We start from the raw sequence: 12,270 nt of genomic DNA on the forward strand, positions 1-12,270 counted from the left end.
ACTGTCCTGACCCGAGACAACAGTATTTTTCAACCTTGACTTTAAGCGCAAAAAAAGAGGACACAAAAAGCAAGACCAGACAGTACTTTGCCGACTGTGGTTTGGTGTCGTTCTTGCAAAATCCTTTGCTTTCCGCATCAAAAGGGACGATAGTGATTCCTGTGACCACTGCGGCAGCGAGGAAACCATTGAACACGTTACGTCCTCGGTACAACGCACACAGGCAGCCACTCGCGACCGCGCTGGCCCGTCTTGACGAGTGGGCGATATTGGCGCACATATTCCTAGAAAGCCGGCACAGCACAAATTGGTCAAGGCACTCTTGAAGTTTTTGCTTTCAAGTGGCCTATTAGAGAGACTATAACTCTCCCGGATTTTCCCCACCTCCTCAATTTTTTTCGTGCCTTTGCTTTATCTCTCCGCTATTCCTTCTACCTTTCATTTCCTCTTATTCTTTCCCCAGTGCAGGACAGCAAACTAGAATCTCTTCCGGTTAACCTCCCAGCCTTTCCTACCCCGTTTGTTTCTAAATGATGATCACTTGATTTCGAGTGCGTGTCCGTGCAAAGTGTGAACTTCTCTTCTTCATCACCCGCCGTGGTTGCTCAGTGGCTATGGCGTTAGGCTGCTGAGCACGAGGTCGCGGGATCGAATCCCGGCCACGGCGGCCGCATTTCGATGGGGGCGAAATGCGAAAACACCCGTGTACTTAGATTTAGGTGCACGTTAAAGAACCCCTGGTGGTCGAAATTTCCGGAGTCCCCCACTACGGCGTGCCTCATAATCAGAAAGTGGTTTTGGCACGTAAAACCCCACAATTTAATTTTTCTTCTTCATCTCATCTTATTTCTTCCCGAGTGCAGGCTAGCCAACTGGGCTCAATCTGGTTAACCTCCCTGCCGCTCACTTCGATGTTTCTCTTTCGCTCTTAAGTAGACGTGTGGGCGGACAAACGCGTCAAAAGCGTCTAAAGTAACATTACGTTTAATTCGTTTCTACGGCGTATTTTACGTTTGCAGGTAGGAGGCTGAAATACTGGCACGTGTACTTCCTTATCTTTTTTTTCCGCTGACCACTTTTCACCAGCTAACAAATATAAACGTTATCGCTTGGCGAAAGACGCGCTTGCATGTATTAGAACACTCAAGGCTCTTGTTCTAGCCGATTCTAGCCGATTCTAGCTCGCCTGTCCTTGAGTTATCAGAATGTGCGCGCGATGCGAATAGTGCAGTACTTTCCACGCGTGTACCCGCGTTTTTACGCTTGAACTTTCAACGAGTCATGTATAAATAGCCGACGCGCCTCCCCCGTCAATCAGATTTTCGACAATCGACGCACGGGCTCGCCACTACGGTTCTGCCCGAGTGTAACTTGCTTTTGTGAACACAGGTACGCCCTATAAAGAGCCAGTATAGTGACTCGCCGTTATCACACAATCTAGTTCTTCGCCGTCACAACAACGTGACATTACACGCATTGTAAACCCTCGAGCACTGTGAAAGAGAACATCGAAATTCCTTTCAAAAGCTTGTAGGGGCTAAACATGCCTCCCCCCACATAAGTGTTTAGTGGGAGTGAATGTTCAAGGGAAATTTTTTTTAATGTGAACACATCGGATATAATCGGCAGATCATGAGTAATGCTTACGTTAAGGCGATTTGGATGTTTCGTTCCCTTTTTTTTTATTTTTTTTGCTCAGGAGAGTTGCAATGTTGGCTTGTTGGTAATGTATATTCAAGGGGTGTGCGGTAGCGCGATTAAAATACGAGACAAAGGACACACAGGGACACACACAGCGCTAACTTCCAACAATGTTTATTATTGAAAACGAGGTCGTACTTATATACTCAGCCAACATGAGTCACAGCCACGTGAACAGATTAACAATCAGAGCGAAACATTTTTGTAAGTGATATGTTAAGCCATTCGCAAAAATTTCAGTTAAATGTTTCGCTCTGATTGTTTACCTGTTCACGTAGCTGTGACTCATGTTGGCTGAGTGTATAAGTATGAACTGGTTTTCCATAATAAACATTGTTGGACGTTAGCGCTGTGTGTGTCCCTGTGTGTCTTATTTTGTCCCATCTTTTATACGCGTTATCGTACACCCCTTGATGTTGTTGCTCAGAACTATAGAATGCACACAACCGTTCTTTCAGCTTCTCACTCGTCCCATGGCCTTCGTTTATTATTATTATTATTATTATTATTATTATTATTATTATTATTATTATTATTATTATTATTATTATTATTATTATTAAAATTATTATTATAATTATTTAGGGAAACGTACATACACACAACGGAAACAGGAAGGGAGCAAGCTGACAGCTGCAACCGAGAGGGGCGCAACACCGGCCTACTCTGTCGGTAGCAATGAAAAGAGGAGAAGAAGAGGAGAAGATAGGAAACAAAGAACTAGGAAAGAAAATACGAAATAAACAAATGACAGAGACGCGGAGAAAAGAAAATAGGAACACGGAAAGAATGTCTGTAAGCGGGATGTCAAATCAGTTTTCTGCATGAAAGTTAGCAAGGCTCTATGGGCCTGGTCGCGTTGAATAGCACTCCCTCTCGGAAACAGGCAATCGTCAAGGGTCATACACTTGAGTCCAATCAGTCCATATTCCCCAATTAGCAGGGCGCATTGTCTGACGAATGCGGGACACTCCAATATAAGGTGTTCAAGTGTCTCACAGGACGTACACGGCGGACTGTCCACGTGTCTTTTTCCGGCAAGCAAAATAAAAACATTTTGCTTCAAATGCTGCCATACTTAACACCTTGGGTTGTACCTTAGCTGCACAACGTTATTCATGTGGATACTGGTTTAATGACAACCGCCAAGTAAGCCGCGACCGACAGAAGCAAGATTACTCACGAAATATTGCACTTGGGCACCATAGCCAGCCAAGTACTTCTGATGAGTCATCAGCGTGCTGAACACTGCTGGCCGGTATTAATAAGTAAAAAGGAACCCTTATGCTCGAACAGTTCGTATAATCAGACGCCAGCCAAATGTAATGACAGTCAAACTATTAACAAATGTGGCTGGCCAATGAAAAATGTCATCAACGAAAATATTTGTGAATCCGGCCTCTAAAATTTTTTTTCAGTATACCTTTGTAATCGCTTCGCGACTGCGTCGGTTCTACCCATTCTTTGCCTCCTCTCCCCCTCCTCTGTACCACGCTATCTAGCTTTCCTATGTACTTGCAAGCTGGTAGAACGGTAAGCGCTGTAATTTCTGCAATGCTTTTGCGGGGGCTCACGGATAATTACAGTTGTCAAGAGCTGATTTGGCGATGCCCAGGAAGCTCCACAGGGCATTGTGTGCATTCGAAGCGGTGAAAAAAGTCTAGTCGAGTTTCTCCCGTCGCATACATACGCTCTGAAGCACCCCCCGTCGCGGTGTGTCAGAAAGCAGCAGCAGTGGGAAAGTCCAAAGGAGAGGGAAAGGAAGCTTCGCTTTTAAAAAAAAATATATTGAATGGTTACAGCTATTTCGCCGGGAGGAAACGCAAAGAATGCGCGAACTGTAAGAGGATAAATATTGGGCCCTTACGTTTCCCGCTTTCATAGTGTGTGCCCGTCAGCTTGGCGTAAGCGTTAAATGCCGAACGAATTCGCCCTCTTTTAAGGTCTATTAGCATACAGTGCTCCTCCTCTGAGGCCTTCTTCTCGCTTTCTTCTATAGGCATAAACGTCTTCATTCTCATGGCACTTCATATGATTGCGTCCCCCCCCCCCCCCCTTCAGCTGGCACTAACCGTAAATCCTAACTAAATTGTCCACTTCTGCTGAAAGAAGCACAACGAAAGCTAATGTATCACGCACCAAATAACCATTACTGACAGAATCAATTTGCGTTTGTTAACGGTTCGTAACTGACTGCTATTCAGAAAGGATTCAACCTGTAATTTGCCTCTGAAACGCCAGCGACGACTTCGTTAGTGAGATTGGCGCCTCGGTTTGGGCGACGGTCCGCCGGCACGAGCCATAGCTTTAATAAAGCTGAACGGTTTTAGACAGGCACAACATCCAGGTGCAGCGCTATCGGTAGCCGGAAGACGCAAGAGAAATGCATGTGAACTAGGCAGCGGCGTATGGCGAAGCTACGGGCCATATAAGCATTCGTCAAATGGCAGTTTCGAGGACGTCGAGAAGCGGTGAAGCTGGCGTGATATTGTGATTGTCTTTGAGGAGCACCATCGAGGCTGCTGAGAGGGAGTACATGGCCAAGTACCTCGGCTTTTGGAAGGAAGATATTCAGCATTATTGGGGCGTTGTTCTCGAAGAGAAAATCCCATAAGTGAACGAGCGATAATGAATAAATTGTTGCGCCAAAAGGAAAATAGAGACTTAGGAGGGCAAGTAAAAAACGATAGGTCGTGCGCTGTATTCATTAGATCAGATCTAGCACTATGTATTCATTAGATCTCAACCAACTCGCATAGCAACAAGTTCTACTCAACTACATTGCTAGTACAGTGGGCCCCTTCTTTACCATGTCTGCTTCAAGCTACATCAACCATTTTTGTCATATTGTGCAGTCAGTGTGTCAGTAAAGGTTCATCAGTTTCTGCATGTATTCATTAGATCTCAACCAACTCGCCCAGCAACAAGTTCTACGCTAGAACGAGAGAGTTACACGCACTGAAGAAGGTATCCGAAAAACCACAAATGACTACTGAAGGTAATACGGAAACACGGAAATAGAGAAAATATCCGTTGAACACCTCTTGCGAAGAAAGTGGCCGCAATACAGATGTGAAACGTGCATACTGAGAAGTTGTAAAGTTTTCGTTGCTCCTTCACAAATTTCACACTAATGCACAAGCACCGTATCTTCCGTGCTACAACCCACCGACGATACACGTCTTAACGTGCATCGAATCACGTGTATTATTGCGATAGCAATTATATGGACGATCCATGTGCATTTCTGCCGTTGGCATGGGCGTCGCCGTGAGGTTCCGTATAAAGTCTACGGGCGATAAAATCGTCGTCGCGCGCCGTATGCTGTATGTGCCAGTGAAAGCGTGAGAGAATGATACGGCCATCGCGGCTCAATCACGTGCACGCAACGGCAGAAAGCGGGAAGGAAGCGTGCCGCCTTCCGTCGCGCGCAAGGATTCGGGTGGAGGGTAGGGAGGGGGGGACGCGTTCTACTTTGACCGGCCCGGGCGGCCGCGCGCGCCCAGCCGGGCCGCTGTATCATGTGTAATGGTTGGGGTCGGGCATGAAATAGATGGCAGCTGGCCCATGCCATCGTCCAACTCATCCACGCTGAAGACGTTGTTGAAGGGAAGGACTTGTTCTCATCGAGAACGAGGAATATGGGATTTATTTACAGTATCTACATGAGAACGTTACAGTTCATTAGTCTAGCATGACTGAAAGAGACTGCACCCTGAAGAGCCGACAACGGCTGCTTATAAACACTCTGTCCTCCCAAGATCCCTAGGTCAGGCAAAATGGCCGTTCAACCTTCGACCAATTCGGAGCATCCAAAGTCACCGTAGTCGACCCACCTTTGAGGGGGAGGGTTTACACACTCACTTCCGCACAGGTTTCGCTGACCACACCGAGGTCAGAGGGTTTTCGCAGACAAGGGCCTTGCTCTGAGCAGGCGCCTCTTGATCCCAGAGTTGACCCCGCACAGTGGCCACCGCAACTGTCCATTGACTGACGATTTCTAAGGCCCGTGGGACGGCGCCGCAAAACATCTTCTTCCAGGAGTTCCTGCGCTCCAAACAAACCGTAACGGTGACGGCGAATCCCCTAACAATACTTGGTCCGCCGACCGCGTCTAGACATCCCGGCGCCGAAGGGCTGTGGATGCGGCGCATTGACGTCTTTACAAAGCGAGTCGCCGCAGCTGGCTGAGAGAGTTCGGAGGTTGCTTCACCGTAGATCGCCAGCCCCCGCAGGCCGTTTGTAACACTTGGAAGCCATCTGCGATGGGTACAGTGTCCGCGCTGCGCTGTGTTTTCACGGTGCACTTCGCGTTGATGCGTGCGGCTGTACCATGGAGGTTATAAAAAGAAATTCTGGAGCGGCAGCAATCGCAGATTCCTACTAGCAGAGGTTAAGCCAGCGTTTGCCCCTACTTCACCTTTGAAAGTTTGTTGAACTACGCGGAGAACAGCTGTAGTTCAACTGCTCTTGATCTGTTAATACAAATTCTAGACTAATTGGAAAAAATTGAAATGTTGTTACAGGCTAAAACACTGCCATAGGCTGAGTAGTGACACTCTAATCTCCCGTACAAGTTTCCAAGACTTTCAAGCTTCATCGTACAACTAGCGACACAGACAGACACATCGCGAAGCATATGTACGGCGAATTTGGCCTTAGTCAAAGTCATTCGAAGTGAGAACAAAACGCTTCCTGTCCTCCGCCAAAGGCCAACTTTAATGGATTCCCCTGGTAAGATGGAGGTGGCCGGCTTCAGCATTAGAATATAATTTCCACTCCACAAGTTTGTTTGTTTGTTTGTTTTTTACAGCGAAGCCGTTCATGGCTAGGTTCTGGCAGATTTCGTCTCCGTGGACAAAGACCCACAATTTTTCATACGTGCGCCGATCCCGAAGGTAGTGCAATACCGACCCGCGGCGGTGGTGAATCAGGCGTTAAGCAGGCGTTAAGCAGGCGTTAAGCAGTCCCCATGCGGGGACCGGTCCCGAAGGTAGTGCAATACCAGCGGCGGAGGTGCAGTTTGCCATTAAGCAGCCCACATTCACAGCTTCGCTGGTCACCCTTCTACACAGAGTAGAAGGGCACTGAATTTTTTTTAAACTTCCTTGGGCTGCAAGAAGGTCAATTCGATCGTGGCTGCTGCCACGTTTCCTCACTGCAGCGTTTTGACAGAGAGTTTCCGCGGTCATCAAGAGAGATGTGTTCATGTTGGCTTGTGCGCGCGTGGCACCATGTTTATTTTTTTAATTTAGTTAGTATGCCTATGTTTACAAGTTTATGCGGCCGATAAATTTACGATCCTTGCTGTATATTCCTGTCTGCTAATAAAATGTCTACTGCTACTTTTTGTTAACCAGTTTAAATTTTTTTGCCATTCGGACTGTACACAGGTGGGCGCAATGCATAAAACGTTTTTCCAAGAATCATGCATTGCTTCCACGTGTATATAGACTTCTTGCCTTCCTCACGCCACCTCCATCCCGCATAACAAACAAGGAAATCACTGAGTGATGCGTTACAGGCCATACTACGAAGTTATGGACAATACCAGCAGCAACTAGAGCGGGGGCAGTAATCCTGCAGTACGATTTGGCCCCACAAATATAACAAAGGGCAATACATGACCAGCGCAAAATGCCACCAGCTCAAACAAACCCATTTTGTCCTTACGTCTGCAACACTCGCGTAGACATCCATTACAATAATGGTTCCACTATCAGCAGTCCAACACGGCGCACTTCCCGTAGGAGTTCACAGCACGAGGCAGTGTACGATCCACACAAAGAGTCGCTGCAGATGCGGAAGGCAGCAAGCGGCGCGCAGGAGCCCAGCTAGACAAGTCGTAAAAACTAGGCCTCCACTCCCACTTGAACTTTAGGTACGAGCCTGAAGAGAAAGAAAGAACACCGAGGGGGTACAGAAAAACGAGCGATCGAGCTTTGCTTCTCTCTACTTGGGGCGCGGGGCGAACGCCGCGTCGTTTGTTGCTCGAGAGCAAGCTAGGCCACGGGAGGAAACGCGCGGGCATCCTCCAGGCCTGTTTCTCGGCCGTGCGTGAACAGCTAGCTTTGTTGTCCGAACTAAATATTAAAAAGAAAACAAGAACGAAACAGGCGTGCGAGTCGCAAAGAAAACGAGCCGAAATAAGGAAAATAGGGACAGAGCTCCCTGCGGACCAGGCAGCAAAGAGCGCTCGCGGCGCAGCACCGTAGGCGCCTCGACACGCCTAAAAGCCGCGCGCCTCACTTTCTCCCGCGCTCGCGTCTCGAGGAGAGGGCGCACGGAGCAGCCCCGACAGGGCGTCTGCGCGCCGCCAGCGCCGCCCTGACGATCGCGATCTGCTCACTCGGTGCCCGGACGCCTGTGCGGTGCCTGTGCGCGAGTGGTGCGTGAACGACCGCGGATCGAAGCCGCGGTCCCACGGCGTTCTGCCTGGGGGTGGGACCTCGGCCCAGTTTCGCTGTGCGGTGATCGGCGGGGAGTAGTCGACGGCCAGTGCTAGAAGAAGGAGTTCCTACACACTGTGGACCCGGCGGCCAGCCGCGTCCATGGAGGCAACGTGCCGGCCATGGAGTTATGCGTCGCGAGCCCCGCCTGTGCCACTTGCATCGGCAGCAACCAGCGCGGTGTTCGACGACGTCGCTGGGTCACCCTGTTCCTGCTCCTGGTCGCTGCCGTGTCAGGTGAGGGGGGCAGGCCGCGGACGCCTGCCGTGACGCAATGTTGCGGCGCGCGCGTTCACGCGCGCATCGCTTTGTCGCATGGGTCACGCGTTGGCGGGTGGAGTTATAGAGCGTGTGCGTGTCTGCGTGTGTGCGTGTATGAATGCGCGCTCGTGAATGCCTTCGTTGTGCAATCTTTCGCGCATCTGCGGCTTTGCGAGTAGACGCCGACAGAGCTCTACACTCCCCAATTGGAGTTGAATCATAAAGGGCATCGCTGGTACACCGCTAAGGTCACCGTATGGCATACAAACACGCATACCCAAGGGCGGTATGCAGCTTCCTTACACCTCTTGCTTAGCTACAGAAATTTACTTCTCCACTTTGGTACTGCAAGCAGTACAAGCCACTTTTTGATAGGCTATGTTCGAGGAATATACCGGATTGGTGTTGGTAGCTGCTAATATGTCGGCACGTTATACAATTACTTTCCTATACAATATTTAAGGCGACTCGACGTAGTTGCAAAGAACGGGGAGGGTCCAGTGCCGCATACATTCTGTCGCTCAAGATACGGACAAATGAATTATTCCATGCCGTAGCAGCAGCCATTAAACTTCGGCAGTGCCAGGCATTCTTCATGGGAAGGAATGACCGAATTCAGTGCTTCCCCTTATAGCTGGTTTAACGAATACCGATATGTTCAGCATAAAGGGGCACTAGGGACGAACTCTTGTGGCCTTTTCTGCTTCACGACGCAATGGTCGATGAATAAACGTCTACGCTAAACTAAGCTGCAGTGCTATCGCCACACAGCGATATTTCTTTTATTAGTCTTGTGTGAGGGGCGTAATTCTCTGGGCGTAGACTGCTCATTACTAACTTGAGAGCCTGGACTAGTGGGTAGTTAGACAACACATGATGTATTGCTCGAAAATAAAAAGAGCCAAATGGAGGATAATATACGAGGGGGATTAAGCGTGTACATGTTTGGGCGTCTTGTCCTGTTGATTATCATTTTGTTATACGATACCCGCACTTTAGCGCTTTCCTAGCCATCGGGTGCGTTTCAGGAAGATATTACAGTCGGTGTGAAGTCGAGCCAACTCCGGCTCTTATCCAAAAAATGCCTTTGGCATGCTTTGGTAAGTGGTTAGTTGTGGCACTATGTTGCAGTATTGTTGTTGCTCCCTTCACCACCGTGCCTTACCCTTACGCTGGAGGAAACCGGTATTTCGAGTGCCAATTCCTCAAGGACCTTCCGCACAACGTCTGCGACCAGAGGTGCTGCAGCGTCTTGACGACAGCGTCTCTAAACGGTACCTGTCACGAAGAGAAAATGCGAGCACGCTCCCTTTACCACAGGAACCACCGCGGTTTTCAGCGCGGTTTTCATAGCTGTGTTTTTACCGGGGTTTTTGCCGTGCGGTTTTACCTTGTTAGACTTACTTAACTTCGGGATCGGTGCCCCACGAAAACGGTCAGACACGAAAATACCGCGTTTAGTTCCCGAAGAAAGCTAAACGCTTTAATGATTACTACGAGTGCATTTGCTTCCTTATAATGTTGAATAAATTTCGAGCACTCCAAGTGATAGCTCTTCCGTCTCCTTGTCTGGTAAAACAAAAATGTGGCCGCTTTGAAACTGCAGCCGTTCATTTTTCTATAAGGTATGTCTTTTTTATTGTTTGTTGTTTGGTATCAATTTCGCAGTTCGTGAAGTGCAATGTGTCACTTAACCGACCTACTTACGCCGTACTACAGTTCCTCGAGCACCTGTGTCCTGTTTGCCTGCGTGCAAGAGGTGGAGAGAGAAAGCGTGTGCGTGTGTGTGTGTGTGCGTGTGTGTGTGTGTGCGTGTGTGTGTGTGTGTGTGTGTGTGTGTGTGTGTGTGTGTGTGTGTGTGTGTGTGTGTGTGTGTGTGTGTGTGTGTGTGTGTGTGTGTGTGTGTGTGTGTGTGTGTGTGTGTGTGTGTGTGTGTGTGAGAGAGAGAGAGAGAGAGATTGCGAAAAATATGTTAGGTGTGTGTGTGTGAGAGAGAGAGAGAGAGAGAGAGATTGCGAAAAATATATTAGGTATGCTCAAGACGGTATCTATTTGTCGTGTCCAATATCAGCTGAATATTTTGAGTGCGAATTTCACCTTCTGCTTTTTTTCTTTTGCCCAATACCTGCAAGCCAATGTACTGGCCAATTTTACTAGCTCTCCGTGTTCTCACAAATTCACGTGGGAATGTGCCGCTGGGCATGTACCGCTACGTATGTTCCACTCCTCAATGAACCTCTTTGAAGCTAATTTGGGTCACTGTGAGCGGGTCACTAGGGGTGCGCGAACTTCACGGCGGCGCTGTCAGATGGCGCAGCGTGTCAAGAGGAAAGCGCGACAGAGAAGTCCCACCGCAGTACACGCGTCATACATGACGCGTTTCGGCTATTCGCATACTTGGATAGTCATCACAGGTCAGTTCTGCCCGAATGTATTTTTAAGTTAGGAACGGTAGAACAGTTTTTCTGACTTTGAACTATTAATTCTCATTATTTCTTTTTCTAAATAACATTTATGTGGTGTTGCCCTGTGAAGCACACCGTCAGGAACAGTAGAAGATGTTTTAATTTGCACATTTTACACGTTTTCATTGGTGATTTGCATAAGTAATACCGACGCAACTGAAGGAGAAACAATAGTACATCAGTGCCCACAGCACTTAGGTTCTCGCATTGTGCGTTGGTTGAAGAAACTGCAGTTTAACACTCGGATAGCAGGGTAGAGACCGAACAATGCATTGTTTTTAGCCTAATTATGTAGCAGTGCGCGGCGCAATACCGAAACGATAATTCGTGCGTCGTTGGCATACGTGATCTTTCGTAGTGTGGAAGTAAAACGAAGTTGCAGTTTACGCGGTTTTCTTTACTTACGTGTTGCATTGTTCAAACAAACTGAATCTAGTGAGTCTGGCGAGCACGTGGACAGTAGCATCGAGTAAGTTCTATGGGTTATTTACGAAAGCCTCAAAACACTCACCAGTCGCACTTAATCTGCAGTGTGTACCTGCGGCAATGGTTGCACACACGTTGATTCCCCGTGCGTGTCTCCTCTTGCTTCGTCTAATTAACGTGGTCCCGGTACTCCGCCAGAGAGGAGTTAGGCGAGGGCCGCTTGATTGTAGAGAAATGCAAATATGGCATCTTCTCTTTTGTACCAATGTAGTACCACGCGGACTTTAACCACGCTTACAAGCGCATCAACCTTCTGTAGGCCGTCTTAATCATTCCTCGATTCGCTTCACTCTCTCTCTATCTGTCCCTCTCTCTTCATTCTGTGCATCTAATACAATCCTTCGGTCCTGTATATCCTGTTTGTTTGTTTTTTTTCATTTTCATAGAGGATATGTATTCGTTGTTTCATTTCCCAATAGAAGTCTGATTCTACCGGCACTACAAGGTATATGTATGTCTCATGAACACAACCGCGCTGACGTCTTTTTCTTTCCTGTTTTCTTTTTTTGCCGATGCCGCCCAAAAGTGGGCTGTCCGACGCGTATCTCTTAAAAACAGCAATGAAAGAGTGGCAACCAGCGCTTGTTGACCCGTAGACTGTCCATTTCTCTCAATTTTTGCTTGTTTCACAGCGTCACCGGAGCACTTTATTTTGACGGACGTTGCGTGGCCATGGCAACGGCAGCTGATCCCCCTGCGAAACGTGGGAGCGGAGAGAATGTGTTAACAACCGCTTCTCACACATCAGCAGCCGCCAGCGACAGGCTGCTATAAGCTTTCGTTCGGGTAGAAACAACATGCACTAGTCTGTCAGGTCTCCCCTTACGCTTCCAAGAAGAACAAACACGGAAAAACGTTATGTTCTTTCTTTTGCCTTCTTCATGTGAAGGAAAGCGGTAAAGCGTTAA

At 48.2% G+C, this 12,270-nt stretch overlaps 1 protein-coding gene across 1 annotated transcript in view; it reads left to right on the forward strand.

The window, feature by feature from the left end:
- Positions 1–8,043: 8,043 nt before the first annotated feature.
- LOC126531026 (uncharacterized) overlaps positions 8,044–12,270 on the forward strand; it is a 76,910-nt gene continuing 72,683 nt past the window's right edge. Inside the window, exon 1 of the mRNA XM_050178389.2 lies at positions 8,044–8,387. Coding sequence (XP_050034346.1) covers positions 8,273–8,387 — 115 coding nt within the window. The 5' untranslated portion in view covers positions 8,044–8,272. The remainder of the gene's footprint in view (positions 8,388–12,270) is intronic.

Source organism: Dermacentor andersoni, chromosome 5 (assembly GCF_023375885.2).
Source record: "Dermacentor andersoni chromosome 5, qqDerAnde1_hic_scaffold, whole genome shotgun sequence".
Taxonomy (NCBI): domain Eukaryota; kingdom Metazoa; phylum Arthropoda; class Arachnida; order Ixodida; family Ixodidae; genus Dermacentor; species Dermacentor andersoni.